Source organism: Polypterus senegalus, chromosome 16, assembly GCF_016835505.1.
Source record: "Polypterus senegalus isolate Bchr_013 chromosome 16, ASM1683550v1, whole genome shotgun sequence".
NCBI classification, from domain to species: Eukaryota; Metazoa; Chordata; class Cladistia; order Polypteriformes; family Polypteridae; genus Polypterus; species Polypterus senegalus.
In genome coordinates this window covers 96,881,984-96,898,500 of record NC_053169.1, presented here as the reverse complement: position 1 = coordinate 96,898,500, position 16,517 = coordinate 96,881,984, and the positions used below count along the sequence as shown (strand labels likewise).

At 44.5% G+C, this 16,517-nt stretch overlaps 1 protein-coding gene across 2 annotated transcripts in view; it reads right to left on the bottom strand.

Moving 5' to 3' along the window:
* The window catches only part of LOC120516241 (pleckstrin homology domain-containing family G member 1), a 127,123-nt gene that overhangs the window by 17,549 nt on the left and 93,057 nt on the right, over positions 1 to 16,517 (bottom strand). For both annotated transcript variants that reach the window (XM_039737757.1, XM_039737756.1), the window contains exons 6-9: positions 6,543 to 6,693; positions 4,616 to 4,747; positions 1,165 to 1,347; positions 828 to 923 (exon numbers count right to left, since the gene is read on the bottom strand). In XM_039737757.1, coding sequence (XP_039593691.1) covers positions 828 to 923; positions 1,165 to 1,347; positions 4,616 to 4,747; positions 6,543 to 6,693 — 562 coding nt within the window. The remainder of the gene's footprint in view (positions 1 to 827; positions 924 to 1,164; positions 1,348 to 4,615; positions 4,748 to 6,542; positions 6,694 to 16,517) is intronic.

Below are 16,517 nucleotides of genomic sequence, written 5' to 3'. Positions count from 1 at the left end.
GAGCAGCACTTGTAGGTGTGCAGAGGAGAGAGCCCACCAAGTGCATCTCAGGACTTCAGGACATGTCCTACTATGACAGACTTAAGCCTGCTCAGCTTTGAGCAAAGGAGACCGCATTGGGGACCTCATCCAGATCGTTGACCAAGTAGATCCAGCACTGAAGACAGGGAGACACGTATTTACTCAAAGAGTTGTGGGACTGAGGAAAAAACTGCAGAGTCGTGGAGGGAAAGTAGATACCTCAACAAGTTTTATGAAGTATCTGGATGAGACCCTGGGTGGATCAGCTACATAAACAGGCAACAAATGGACTAAATGTTCTCCTCTTGCTCATCTTGCTTCTGTAGTTCTTATGTCTCTCGGATCCCTGGGTCGTTATATTTTATTAATTGTTATTGTTGATGCTGCCATTTTCTCGGTATAATTGTAATCACTACTAGCTGTGCTTTCTGAAGCCTCAGTAATCAAGGTAGACTTCAGTGATAACGTTTGCAAGTGCAGTGTGTCCGTCTGCTTGCAATATCTCTTTGGTACAGGGTTCATAAATGCAGTGTTAATGTATATGATGTGCCATCTGTTGGATAGCAGGACACAGCAACCAAACAGACATTTGTCCTTTTATTAAGGTGGGTTCTTATAAATGGTACTCTGACTGTTGTTGACATTCCTGTTCATTACATACGGTAGGTGCCATTATTCAAATTGTTATCCATCCATTATTTTTCTGAAATTTCGAATTCCAATACCGGGTCAAGGGGCCGGATTGTTCACACTGCTTTTATTGCTATGGCGTTAATCTGGAATTAACCAAATATTAGAGTACGTACCTGCACGGTATGTTGAAGTTTTGGGTTCTTGTAGTGGAAGACGCTAAAACTAAGGGGTTCCTTTGGTATCACTTCCACCAGCATCAGGTTACAGCACTGCACGTGAGAGAGAAAGAGACACAGAGAGACAGAAGGCATTAGCTGAATCAAACATTCGGTTGAGAAGTCGCCAAGCAAAACTCTTGAAATCACAGCAAACCATTTGACAGATGACAACCCAAGCAAACCTCCGTGTCACCACATACTGGGAAGCCACGATTGACTCAAGATGGATTTCATTACAGGGCAGATTAACGCGGCTCAAAAAAAATAAAAAAACACGTAATAAGGCACTTACCAAGATGTGGGCTTTGTACGTAAAGATTTCTTCTCTTTTCTTTGTAATTAGCAGAAGTTTATCAAAGAGAAACAAAGTGCGCTCATTCTTGGCCCGCTGAATGCGGAACGTTCCTTCTAAAACCAGCTCCCCGTAGCTAATCAAGTCCGGCCCTTTCCAGTTGGCAAGTAAACTTTGAATTTCCTGCAACAGAAACACAAGACGTGCTTTACTTCTGTCACTTTGCCGTGTAACGGAATACGTGAAATTACCTATCTCGACATCTGCCTGCCGGTTTCCATCCTAGGTAAACAGATTTTTGGATGATAATGCAGGACTTTGTTCATTTTTGCAAACAACCCCTTCACACACACATATTTCTATGCTACTAAATCAGCTCTCTGAAAAAATAATATGTCGTGAATCTCTTATTCCAACTGGATTTGAGATTTAAGTAAAAGAACCCTTTTTGGAGTTCCATTTCAAGAGTGTTTGTTGTGTGACGTCCACAAAATCACAAACACACAGTGAAACGGACAGCTTGAAGGTTATGTGGAGCCAAATGGGACCAACGGTAAAGTCAGGTCAGGTTGGGGAACTTGCACTGGTACACCGCATTGCTGCACCCACCACACAATGAAACAGCTTGGGACCCCTGTTGGCAACCCTGGCAGACTCACAGTTCTGTCCCACCCTCCAGAAATGACCATATTTCTGCTGCAGCCAGGTGTTGCATGGACGCCGCCCCCCTTGTCCTGGTCGTGGTCAAGCTGCTCAGGTCTGCAAGCCAGATCACCATCTGGGAATCGGGCTACATTGGCCATAGTAGCGTAACTGATGCTCCCTCAAAATGCAGGTAATGTGTTTCATTCAGGACTCCACAAGTAACTGCTCAATATAATAGAGATGACAGACAGACAGATAGCGTAGTTGGCAGGATTGGATGGATGGATGGATGGATGGATGGATGGGATAGGATAGGATAGGATAGGCACTATATAATATATAGATAGATCAGATTTATTGGCCGAGTATGCATGCAAACAAAGAATTTCACTCTGGTTTTGATGACTCTCCATGTATAAGTTACATAATCAACAGACAACTGTTAATCAAAAAACTAGAGATAAAAGAACACCAAGGCCTAGAATGTAATTATACATAAGCATAAAAAGTGCAGAGTGCAACTCAGTGCAAGAAATGTTCAAATAAACACAGAAAAACAAGTATTAACAATGGGTAAACAATACTACAAAACCCTGGGAGGCCCGGGGGGTGCGGTGCGGTGCCCAGGCTGATTAAGCTGAATTAAACATTTGTGAGCCTGATGGCCTGTGGGGGGAAAAACTATTCTTATATCTTGAATATATAAATCTACAATGCTTGGCCGATGGACGAAGTTCAAAAACGTTGTGGCTTGGATGTGCGGCATCCCTGTCCCTTTCATGACTCTAGAATAGTACAGGTCCTATAAGGTGGGCAGACTGGCACCAATGATATATTCTGCAGACCTGGCTATTCGTTGCAGCCTGTTTTAGTCACTGCTCTGAACCGCACTTTTATGGATGAGCTGAGAACGGACTCAATGTCTGCTGTGTAGAACTGAATCAGCAGCTCCTGTGCAAGGTTGAACTTACTCAGCTGTCGCTGTAGGTACATTCGCTGTTGTGCCTTTTTTTATGATCGGCCCCATGTTGGTATCCCATTTCAAGTCCCGGGAGATTATGGATCCTAGAAACGTGAAGGTTTTCCTAGTGTCACAGCAGTATTAACCCACTTAGTGTTACATTTTTTTCCTCAAAAAAACGTAAAAAATGTTGCATTTTTTTGGCTTGAAAAATGACACATTAAATCTGATCTTTCTACTATAAAACATGCAAAACACTAAAAAATACAAAGTCGAAAGTATAATAATGATACAAATAATTAGAAATGAGAACATTAGAGGGTCAACTCAGGTAGAACGGTTGGGAGACAAAGTCAGAGAGGCGACATTGTGTTGGTTTGGACATGTGCAGAGGAGAGATGAGGGGTATATGGGGAGAAGGGTGCCAAGGATAGAGCTACCAGGCAAGAGGAAGAACTAAGAGAAGGTTTATGGATGTGGGGAGAGAGGACATGCAGGTGATGGGCGTAACAGAGCAAGATGACAAGGACAGGAAGATATAGAAGAAGATGATCCAGAGAAGACATGCTGGGTATATCGGGAGAAGGGTGCTAAGGATAGAGCTGTGAGTCAAGAGGAGAAGAGGAAGGCCTAAGAGGAAGTTTATGGATGTGGAGAGAAAGGACATGCGGGTGGTAGGGATGATAGAGCAAGATGACAAGGACAGGAAGATATGGAAAAAGATGATCCGCAGTGGCAACCCCTAATGGGAGCAGCCAAAAGAAGAAGAAGAAAAACAATACTAATACCGTATATACTGTCAAAATATGTTGTTTGTGTGGTATATCTTGAACCACGGTGAAATACACAATCCAATGTCATAGTCGGGACAATGGTAGCGTGATTCCTTGCGGATTTTCTTTCCTAAGTAATCAGCTTTTGAACAACACATGAATGTCACTTTCAGAATCATCAGAGTTTCTATTTCACTGTCCGTTTCATGAAGACAGATTCACTTCGTCATCACGGCTCGTTTCACTGTCAAGAACATGCAACACCTGGGCTGCTGAAAAGCGTTTCTTACGAGATGCCATTATGAGGCGAGGAGAAGACGTGTCTGCACCATGGCCTGGATAACACTTGCTCCTGTCATTTACGCAAGACACGCCTTATTTAGTTTCTCGAGCGACGCTCGGCACCAACGCCGTTGCCACTTTTACGGTAATCCTCGGGTCTAGCGCTTACACGAGACGCGTCTATACCGTTGCCCGAGTGATGCTCGGTACTATTGCTTTTAGCCCTGTTTTTACAGAACGAGTGACGTTCGTGTCTTACAATAAGGAGGTTAATTATGGAGAGGGGACATCATATTGTGGGACCTCTCCTAGAGTCCACTTTCATCTCCACAGTTTTGAGAGTTTAGCTCCAGATTGTTCCGACTACACCAAAGGGCCAGCTGCTCAACCTCAACAACAAGTCACTTCACAAGGACAGTTCTTAAGTGTTTGGAACAGACATTTTTTCCTTGAATTACAGCTCCAGTTTTAGCATTTTGGGGGAATTATAGACATCTTTGTACTTCTGTTTTGAAGTAGTCACAGTAGAAGAAAATGAAGAAAGAGTATAGAGTACCTATAAAAAGTATTCTCCCCCTTGGACGTCTTCACATTTTATTTTTATACAACAGTCAATCCCAATGGATATAATTTAGTTTTTTTTGTCACTGATTAACAGCGTGAGACTCTTTAATGTCACAGGAACAACAGTGAAATGGTGTTTCTTTTCAATTACGCAAACTTGGATCGAATTTTTAAAGCCCAAATTGTGGCTTTTGTCAAAAACTGGAGGGTATTTTCAGATGCCCACCTGCAGTCTCACTGCGTGCTCATGCTTCCGCTTCATGTCGTTGATGTGCCAGGCCACCCTCTGCATGGTCTCGATGGCATCCTGCACCACCTCGTATGCTTCTGTGTCCTTGTCAAGGTGCGCCGCTATTTCCTAAAAGTAAATGCACACAGCATGGCATTAATTAACAGACGTCAGTCATTCTGTTTTGACTTGTATGCTAGGTTTTTAGGAGCTATTGGGACAAGAAATATTCCAACAAAAAATGTCTTACTAAGTAATAGGCTGACAATGATTGTTATGAAGATCTCATCTTATCTCAACTTCTTTGATGAGAGTCTCAGAGGCAGCAGGCCAAACAGGTCAGCCCAGACCTCCCTGTCCTCAGCTACAGATTCCAACTTCTCATCAGCAATTCCCAGCCAAGAGGCAGAATCCCTCCAACACGTCCTGGGTCTACCATATGGTCCCTGCTCAGTGGGACATTCCAAGAGCAGCTCCAGGGGAACCACCCAGAAGCATCCTTACAACATGCCCAAACCACCTCAACTGACTCTTCATCTAGAGGACCAGCGAATCTACTCTGTAGCTCTCCCAAATGGGCAAAACTACCAGTGTTTGAGCTCTCAATCCCATCTTCTCACTCTGCTTTTCCCTGGTGAGGGGAGTAATGGCAGCAGGCCAAGCGGGTCAGTCCAAACTTCTCTTCTCCTCACCTACAGATATCTGCTATTCATGAGCAATTCCCAGGTGTTCTCAAAGCAGCCAAGAGATGCAATCCCTCAAGCATGCCCTGGGTTTGCCACAGGGTCTCTACCCAGTGGGATATACCATTACCAGCTTCAGAGGAGCAAGTGGGGAGAAGGGACACCCTTAGGCTAAAACAACCTCAACTGGTGCCACTTACTCTGAGGCTCTTCCAAATTACGGAGCTCCTCACCCTATCATGGAGTGCCAGGCAAGATACTCTGCAGAGATGCCTCTGTTCCACCTTTTGAACTTGAGATCTCATCCTTTTGACTCTTACCCACAGGTCATGACCATGGGTGAGGACAGGGATGTAGATTGACAGGAAAGAATTCGCCATTATAGACCGGTACAGCCCCTGTAGAGTAGCTGCCACCACTACAATCATCACTCGTGAACAAGATGCTAAATTTACAAAGGTTCATAATTTAAGGATTGTGAAGGCAAATGTGCTCTTGAGAACCTTCAGTGCTGTGTACATTTACTGGGGCCTTCATCACATCTGTATCTCAACACAATTCCGTCTCTAAACTTTGCAGGCAATTCCTTCGACCTCACGGCTTGGGACCTTCTACAGACGAGTGTGTAGTCAAACGAATTGACCACAGGTGGACTCCAAACAATGTGTAGAAGCACTTTAACGAAGATCAATAGAGTGAGATACGCCTGAGCCAAATGACAAGTGTCATAGGAAAGGGTCTCAATACTTGTGGCCAGCTGTGTGCTATTTCAGTGATTTGGTGAAAAATTTCTAAAATCCTTTTTTCATGTTGTCATTCTGGGGTGCTGAATGTTGCTTGATGAGGAGAAAAAAATGATTTTAGCACAAGACTGCAAAAACAACAAAATGTGAGAAAAGCGAAATGGTCTAACTACTTTCTTTAATTCATTGTAAATTCCCATTGTGCCAGACTGGATTTACTCTCTTCACTTCCTTCCATACTTCTAACATTAATTAAAATACTCCTTTACTTGTAGCGGGGAGTTTGTGGAAGAGTGCTTAAACTGCACATTAAATTAGAATGGGCCAAGTTGACCTTTGTCCTGAAAATGCCCCCTTTCCTTATCTTAACTTCCCAGATGACATGGTGGCTTTGGAAATGTGTCAAGTGGCCTTGAGCTCCCTTCTGGCGACACAAAGTATGACATACCTTGTGCTCCCCCCTTTCCTTCTATACCTCCCAGCGCAGTATTTGCTTACTTGTAAGAGGAGATGATACTTGAGAATTCGTTGAACTGGCTTCAGCAGGTAGGATCCAAGGGGAAGACAATGTTGGAGAGCCTCCTGGCGATCTCGGAAGAACTTGGCGAGGGCTTTATTCCGCATGCAGTCAGTCAAGACAGCCACAGAGCTGGGGAGGAAAGTATTGAAGTGGTAATTGAAATGATAGGCAGACAGAGTATTGAAGTGGTAATTGAAATGATAGGCAGACAGACTAATTTAGTGTAGTAGACAGGATTTTATATATCTATCTATATCTATGTATCTCTCTCTCTCTATAGAGAGTGAGAGAGAGAGACAGAGAGAGAGAGAATAGTTGGCAGAATTAGATAGACAGACAGACAGACATACATACAGACAGATAGAGTAGTTGGCAGGATTAAATATACAGACAGACAGATTACACAGAGAGAGATGTAGACAGAGACAGCATAGTTGGCAGGATTAGACAGACAGACAGACACACAGACATATGTTATATTTATGATCCAAGTTGTAAAGAGAACAGCAGACAGTCTCATTCCTTGTCGTTCTACAGTGTTGCTCATGCAGTCATCGAGTCTCACAAGCTGTGGTCTCCCTGACAGTTAGTCCATTTTCCAGGACACCACAGGCTCGTCCACCTGCACATCTCATGGCTTAACCCTTAAACTCCTCGGCATTAACTCCAAGAATATGTCAGGCTTGGAATTCTATGTAAATATGGTTATTCCCGAGTCCTTCACTTTTGATGAGATATGGAGCATAATGCCCGAAGAACAAACTGGATGAAATAACATCAAAATCCAAAAAAATAGGAATTTTTCTATGCATTCTGCCACTCTAAATTACCTCATTAACATTCCTGAGGGGGCGGAGCTTTTAACAAAATACAACAGGTAAAACAGAATAAAACAAGAAGCTGTAAAGACAGTTTTAGAAGAAACTGAGAAGGAGCCATTACTTGAATCAATGACAAAGTGGTCATCAGATGTTTACGTGGATGGAGAAACTGAAGCACATGGTATTGTACAACCAAACCACCATCGTATGCCAAGTGAATTTGGTCGCCCGAAAGTTTACTTTGGTACGAACAGCTTTGTAGCAAAATGATTGTGATCAAGCAGAAGGATAAGAAAGAGGTTGGCCCCTAAGCTCTGTCCACAATGCAGCAACTGTCAATGTTTGTGTCAGGAGAAACGTGGAGGCCACAAAGCCCTGCGCTGTTGTAGCCCGCAATAATACAAAGGATGCATCGATCATGCAGATCAGGCACTGGCCTTCTACCCTCTCATGTGCAAGAAATAGAAAAAATATAAGTGTGTAAAGAAACACACTGGTACTGTCCCGATTGTGACGCCGGGCTGTGCGTTGGCGACTGTCTCGAAACATCACACGAAGGACGTGTCCTGAATCTGCATTAATACAGTAGTGCACTGTACCTTTCCTATCGTCATGTGGATGTTTTGGTATTTACACGTTTCCGTTACATTTAACATTTTCTTGGTGATAAAAATTCTTTTTTCCGGAAGGTAAAGATAACACCAAGGAGGTTAACAGGGACGGCTGGATGTTATCGAAGGCTCTGGTGAAAACACAATCCTCACAGTGCCGCCAGTCGCGTGGAGCAGACAGATACTTGCAACCTCCACTTCAGTCTTTGTCTAATAAGCAAACTGCAGTTGATCCGGGTGGTCTACCACAACAGTCCAGGACCAGCTGCTGAAAGGTCTTCACGTGAGACGTAAGGGCCACTGGTCTGTAGTAGTGGGCCCACTTGACAGACACAACCCCCTGTGGAGAATTACTGGTGGCTCACCCATGATGCTTCCGGAAATATCAGTTTATTAACGTTTCATCGCGTGGTACTGATAAAACGCCGCTGACAAAGCACTTTTGTGGTTGGTGACTCCGTAATTGTCAGTTTCCATTTTCCAGGGAGGACAGCCGTGCCCAGAACATACAATTCTGCTTTTACCTTCCATTCATCGCACAATCTGTTTCACTGTTTACCAAATTTCCTAGACAGTGGACTCATTATTCAGCAGCGCAGTGCCTAAGCAAAAGAAACACGCATGCATACATGCACCCCTCACAATCAGATTACACACAAGAGCGCAACACCTTGTCGGACACATACAATGCGTGTTAATGCTGTCCGCTCCAACACACATCCCGCAGCAAGGGAGCCAGCATTCCTTTGAATAAGCTTGATTAGGCCTGAACAGGCCAGCCTTTGTTCAAGAGGCACCATGACACAGGTCACTAAGAGCCCCCTGAATGCGGGCCGTCTCTGAATAATATTCAGTGTCAGAGGGCTTGATGGCTCACAATGCTGCCCGAGACTGCGAGAAGGTGAAAGGGAAGCACAATAGGATGACTGGCAGCTCGGCACTCTCTTGCGCCCTTCCTGGTCGGATTTCGGAGTCACTGCGGTCGGATTTCCGAGGCGCTCCAGGCACTCGGAGGTGTAACCTGTTATGATGACTTTAGATAGGATCTGCTATTATCTAATCACACAAAAAGGGCTAACAGACCAGAAGCATTGCTAATGATGTGTTCCAGCATATCCTAGGATGTACAGTGGGTATGGAAAAGAATCCCCCCTTCGAAATAATGCAATTTTTTTGCTTTAAAGATTTAAATGAAAGCACACACAAAGAATATTTCTTCCCAGCTTTACTTACTCAATGCAACCTGTAACATCCAAGTGAAAGATATGACAGCTACAGATCAGAAGAATTATAAAACATCAAAAACAAGACCTGGGCGGCACGGTGGCGCAGTGGTAGCGCTGCTGCCTCGCAGTTAGGAGACCCGGGTTCGCTTCCCAGGTCCTCCCTGCATGGAGTTTGCATGTTCTCCCCGTGTCTGCGTGGGTTTCCTCCCACAGTCCAAAGACATGCCAGTTAGGTGGATTGACGATTCTAAATTGACCCTAGTGTGTGCTTGGTGTGTGGGTGTGTTTGTGTGTGTCCTGCGGTGGGTTGGCACCCTGCCCAGGATTGGTTCCTGCCTTGTGCCCTGTGTTGGCTGGGATTGGCTCCAGCAGACCCCTGTGACCCTATTCGGATTCAGCGGGTTAGACAATGGATGGATGGATGGAAAAACAAGACCTACTGAGATTAATAAAGGACCCCCCCCCAATGTCAATGTCATTCTGTTGACCCACCTTTTGCTTTAATGACAGCCTTGAGTCTGTTGAGATTCTTCTCTTTGCACATCTAGATTGTGTAATATTTGACCCCCCCTTCTTCACAGAACTGCTCAAGTTTGGTCAAATGTTATGGTGAGTGTTGGTGGTCTGCTATCTTCAGATCTTCACACAGATTTTCACTGTGGTTTAGGTCTTGGCTCTGACTGGCCACACCAGGACATTCTCTTTTTTCTCCTTCAGCCAACTGTGTAGTCAATGTTGCTGTGTGCTTCGGGTCGCTGCCGTGCTGAGAGGTGAACATTCTGCCCATCTTCAACTTTCTGGCTTTCCTCAAGAATTTGACGGTAGTTTGCCCCATCCATTTTTCCTTCTACCCTAACGAGAGCCCCAGGCCCCCCACAACAGGAAGCTGCCCCCTCCATACTTTACTGTAGGTATGTTGTGTTATGGATGGTGAGCTGCATTGGTGTACCGTTTGGTATTGAGGCCAAATAGTTGGATTTTGGTCTCATCTGACCGTAAGACTTTTATCCACTTGGCATCAGAATCTTCAAGGTGCATTAATGTGGCCTTTCTTGAGAAGTGTGACCCTACTGAACAAGCCACAATTGTGGAACTCTTGTGAAATTGTTGTCACACGTACACAATGACCACTCTTTGCCATAAAATCCTGTAACTCCTTCAAAGTGGCCATTGGCCTCTTGGTAGCCTCTCTTACCAGTTTCCTCCTTGCTCTTCCATCCAGTTTGGAGGAACTTCTTTATGATGGACTTTACTGAGCTCTTTGGGATTGATAAAGCCTTTGAGATGTTTTTGTCTCCATCTCCTGCCTTATGTCTGTCCACACCTCTAACCCTGAGATCTTTTGAAAGTGGCCTGCCACCCGTAGTCAGTTGCACTACCAAGCAAGGGAATGAATGGACCAGGAACAGCTTCACTAATCACACTTATTACAGCTGATCACAGGTGGAAGGAAGCCAGTAACTGCAATGGAAATGGTGGGCACTGACACCTGAGTGAGTTTGGGGGGGTGATCCTTTATTGATCTCAGTACCGTGGAACCTCGGTTTGCACGTATAATTCGTTCCAGAAACGTGCTTGTAATCCAAAGCACTCGTATATCGAAGCGAATTTCCCCATAAGAAATAATGGAAACACAGATAATTTGTTTCACAACCCACACATATTTATGTAAAAATGATTAATACAAAATCTTCACTCTAACTAATGGAATCCCTGCTGTCTGTTGGCTCACTGGAATCTTTCTTTTTTTGTGATTTTAACAAGTAAACCTCTCCAATGAGAGTTGCTTTTGCCTGAAGAGTCATTACAGTTGGACACAAAATTAAAAAATGCTTTACGCACTGTAAGGTTTCTAAACTCTTTTGGGATTCCCCCCCAATGGGGCAAGACACGAAAGACCGTCCCAAAGCAAGCAACCGCAGGCTCTCATCGCCGTAGCAGTTCACCGTAAAACTGAATCAGAAAAGATCACGGTCAAGCTATTAGTGCCCGAAGTCGATGGGTGATGCAAGGAACATTATAAATGTGCAGGGCACAGGATTACTTGGCCACTAACCTGGCCATGACCCTGCCTGACAGCTGTGTCTGTGTATAGGAGAGCGGCAGATCCCGCTACAATAAATAACCGTGCTGTTCTTGTTTCACGCTGAATAAAGCTGGTGTTGGTAAAGTAGTGAGACTCAGTCTCGTGTTTTGGGGTGCAAAACAAGGACTCGCACGTTACAACACACACACATGGTCACCATGCGGTAGTAAACAGCATACATTTATACAGATCTTGACTATATGAGTGAGGCACACCCATAGACACAGAATTACTAAACAACACATGACCAGCAGCATCGCACGTCAACGTCGCCGCCATATTGCGAGTGGCACTGCTGCGGAGTGAAGTAATGAATAACGTGCTGCTTGGGATTGTACAAACCGCTGGACGCTCCAAACCAGATCCCGGGGATTACCTTTCATAGGTAAGGCTGAACAATTGTTTTGGTTATATTTGGCCATTAGAAAATTCCTTTTTATAATCTTGGCACTCGGGGTCACCTTACAATAAAATTAAACAACGTTAGTAAAATTAAAACAAGAGAATGACAAATCAAAAAGCAATAATTAGCAAACTAACAAAGATAACTGGCAGCAACAGTGCAAAATTCACAATTGGTATGCCAGTTTCAAAAGATACGTTTTGAGGGCAGTTTTAAAATGTGTTACTGAATCGAGCTGACGGATATGAGAGGGGAGAGAATTCTCGAGTTGAGGAGCACCAGGAGAGACGCTCGAGCTCCCATAGCACTGAGTCTGATGTGCGGTACAGAAAGTCGAGCTGCAGATGAGGATCTGAGTGAGCGAGAGGAGTGCCAGTCTGGAGGAGATCAGTGAGGTTGTGGTGAGTTTTAAATGTTCAGAGCGGGATTGTGTATTGTATTTAGTAGTGAAGTTGAGAGAGAATCGGTGTGACGTGTTCAGTGGATTTACAACAACAGGTTTTTATCCTGGCAGCAGAATTTTGAAGAAGTTGTAAGCCATGGATACGTTTTTGTGGGATGTCAGATAGAATAGCATTACAGTAATCTATACGTGAGGTGACTCGGGCATTAACCGATACTTCAGTGCTGCGTTGGGTAAGAACAGGACGAAGTCTAGAAATGTTTCAGAGATGGAAGAAGGCAGTTCGAGAAATGCTACTTATATGGGAGGAATTATTTAATAATAATAATATTATTATTATTATTATTTAATAATTGCCATTGTTAGTGTATAAATGGATATAAATAATTGCATGTAAACGATTCGCCAAAATCTGTTGTATGTAAACGATACTGTTTTAAAAGTTAGTTTTTTTATCAGAAAACCGGTTTTCCACGTCTCCCTGTATTAGTTTAAATGGCACTTTTGCCACTCGGAATATGGCGGACGCGCTGATGTATCGTGTCGACTGGGCAACACAGTGAATGCGGCGTCTATCTATATATGTCTATGGGCACGCCAACTGAGACCGAACAAGGGAGACGATTACCCACAATCCCCACGTCACGCTCGGCAGACAAAGTGTATACGTACTACTCGTATTGCAAGACCTCGCTCGTTTATCAAGTTAAAATTTATTAAAAACTTTAGCTCGTCTAGCAAAACACTCGCAATCCAAAGTTTCACTGTATTTCTTGTTTTTGATTTTTTCAAATTCTTCTGAACTGTAGCTGTGATATCTTTCAGTTGGATGTTACAGATTGCATTGAGTTAGTAAAGCTGGAAAAAAACACATTTGCTTGTGTGTTTTCATGTAAGGCTGTAAAGCAAACAAAATGGAAATATTTCAAGGGGATTCTTTTCTATACCCACTGTGTGTGTATATATATATATATATATATATATATATATATAAATTAACACACCACCAGGAAATCTCATCTTCTATTCACCTTCTGATCTCAACCTCAAATGTCTTCAGTGCGGAGCCAAAAATGAAAGAATGGACCCGGCCATTTCCGATACGTTCGGAGGTGACAGTAAATGTATACCAGCTTGCCACTTCCAGTTCCACAAAACAGGCCAGCCCGACGGATTGACGGCACAACTCATAGTGAGCTTTACCGTCTCGCTCCCACTTGCACAAAGCAGATATCACATTGTGAAATTGGACCTTGCTTGGTTTTCTTTGAAGGGGCCTTTACCAAAAATAAAAAAATCTATAAAACAAAAAAAAAACCAACAACCCCACACACACACACACAAGAAAATGTTAGGAAACCACTGGCTTTAGAACGCAGGCTTAACCACATCGCCTCACACACCGTATGCCAGCTGAATGAATGACTGGTTCACTACTCGCACCAATTTACTTGTAATAATTATGACGAGAATGGCATGCTCAATAGATTTTGTCCAATTCCCAAAACCGCCTGAAACACAGCCTTTATTATTAGAAAGGGCGGATGGAGTTAAGGGGGGGCGCCTGAATAACCATGCAGTAAGCCATTAGGCAACTCCACTCAGGTTTCCTCCTGATGGTCTCATGTCGGGCTGGAGGGAGTGCTGGAATGTGAGCGGCCGCTAAAAACGAATGTGGCTCTGTTCCTAAATGCAACCGCCGCGCACAGATATTTATATATTTTTTGTTTTCTATGAACATTCTGGTGCGCGGTAAAGAGTTGAGTTCCACTGAAACACAAGAAATGCCCCCAAAAAAAGACATGACTCAGTGTTTATTACTGCATCACCCTGAACAAAAACAGGACAGTGTAACAATAGGCGCTGAGCTGGGCCGCTTCCACTGCAACGTGACAATGTTCAATGATAAACTGCAGCATGGACGGTTGAACCCAGTGGTCCCAGAGGTCAGGCATATTAATAATAATAAAAAAAAAAAAATGAAACCACTTGCAATGCTCGGACTGGGCCAGGTGTATGTTGGGCTTGGACTAGGCCAGCGGGGCCGCAACAAAGAGGAAAGGCTGCAATGGGATTTGCCACAACTGAGTGCGGGACAATGGCAGACTTTATGGTGGCGCAATCGGTGCCTTACAGTGCGCTGTCATTTATTAGTTAGGGCTCCTGTTCTATTATATGAAAAGAATCGAGCATCACGCGCGCCACTGTCACCCGGGAATGAGATGCAGAAACGCACGCTCTCACTGGCCTTTTGCTGCGGGGTTGGAGCGTTCATAAAAGCGAATAACTTTTAATTGAAGGGAGCTGGATTTGGACCTTGCGATGATCCGTAGAGAAGGCCGAGAGGCCTAGGAATGATTTCTTTGCAAGCTCTGATCGGGAAACATCTCTGATTTTGAGGTGTGATTGCTGGATGCAACTGCTGCTTTTTGCTTACACTCCCCGTCCATCTCTCCCTGCTGGCGGTCCTGGCGGCAGCGGAGCAATTTGAACTGCCGTGCAAGTGTTATTATGGGGGACAAAGCTTGTCGACTGTGTCTCATTATGTAGCACTGCGCTGGCCCACGTTGCTTGACGGATTGGGTCTTCAATTTCCCCAAAACCCTTCGATCATCGATTGTGTGTTAACTTCTGTTGGCACTCGATGCTTCAAAGGATACCCCAACTACCAGATCATCAATCGAGTGTCCAAGCTTCAAGGGGGACACATTTACAAGATTGTTGAGATTTACTGTATAATGGTAAATTGCTCAATTTATATGTCAATTTTATCCATAAAGTGAAAAGCTTATTTTTTTACCCCCAATAGGGCTGCACCAAACCAAACTCCAGCTCCTAAGGAGCCCTGTGGGAGGTACTGCTGCCACCTAGCCCTCTGGATGAGGTAATGCTCTGGATACGCTCCCTCCCCGGGTTCTTCCAGCATAGAGGTGCCCACCCCAGTGTAAAGGTCAGTCAGTCATTCATTCTCCAACCCACTATATCCCTAACACAGGGTCACTGGAGCCATTCCCAGCCTGCACAGGGCGCATGGCAGGACGCCAGCCCACTGCAGGGCACACACACTAGGGACAATTTAGGATCGCCAATGCACCTAACCTGCACGTCTTTGGACTGTGGGAGGAAACCGAAGCACCCGGATGAAGACATGGGGAGAACATGCAAACGCGACACAGGGAGGACCCGAGAAGCGAACCCAGGTCTGCTTACTGCGAGGCAGCAGAGCTACAACCATGCCGCCCCAGTGTAAAGGTCTCACATCCCATCTTCTATGTCCCTGTTACCATATTTTTTGTTTTTGTGCACCTTCACACCACCATCAGAATGCAAAAACTTTCTCTTCAACATCTTCCCTCATGTGGAAGTAACCCACGAGGAAGACGGGAATAGCTCAATCAATCAGCTTATACAGTTTAAGCAAAAGAAGACGAAGAGGAGACCTGATTGAAGTGTTTAAAATTATGACGGGAATTAGTCCAGTGGATCAGACGGTGACTTTGAAATGAGTTCACCGAGAACATGGAGACACAGTTGGAAACTTGTGAAGGGTAAATTTCACACAAACATTAGGAAGTTTTTCTTTACACAAAGAACGATAGACACTTGGAATAAGCGACCAAGTAGTGTGGTAGACAGTAAGACGTTAGGGACTTTCAAAACTCGACTCAATGTTTTTTTGGAAGAAATAAGTGAATAGGACTGGCGAGTTTTGTTGGGCTGAATGGCCTGTTCTTGTGTCGAGTGTTCTAATGAAGTTCGGTTGCAAAAGGCCCTTAGAAATCTTGGACACACCTTGTGTGAGCCAGCTGCCTTCTAAGGGTGCCGTCTCCTCAGATCTCCTCTCCTCTAACCTGGTCAGAAGTCTTTATTCAGTCACAGATGAGTACGTCGATTCCATGTTGCAAGGCAGAACAGCCTCAGTGTCACTCGACTTTTAATAATTTTCCTCCCTCCCCCCCTTACTTATCAATAAGCACAATATGTTTATCTAAGCATTTCATCTTACAGGCGGCACGGTGGCACAGTGGGTAGGTAGTGCTGCAGCCTTGCAGTAAGGAGACCCCGTGTCTGCGTGGGTTTTCTCCCACAGTCCAAAAATATGCAGGTCAGGTGCATTGGCGATCCTAAGGTGTGCTTGGTGTATGTGTGCATGCCCTGTGGTGGGCTACCGCCCTGCCTGGGGTTTGTTCCGGCCTTGCGCTCTGTGCTGGCTGGGATTGGCTCCAGCAGACCCCCGTGACCCTGTGTTAGGATATAGCGGGTTGGACAATGACTGACTGATCGACTGACTGATGATGATTTCATCTTACATTGTGTGCATCGGCTAACCGTTTCTATTTTGTGTACATTGCAATACGGGCCCTAAAGAAGGAAAAGTCATCTTTCTTGTGTTTAACGGACGT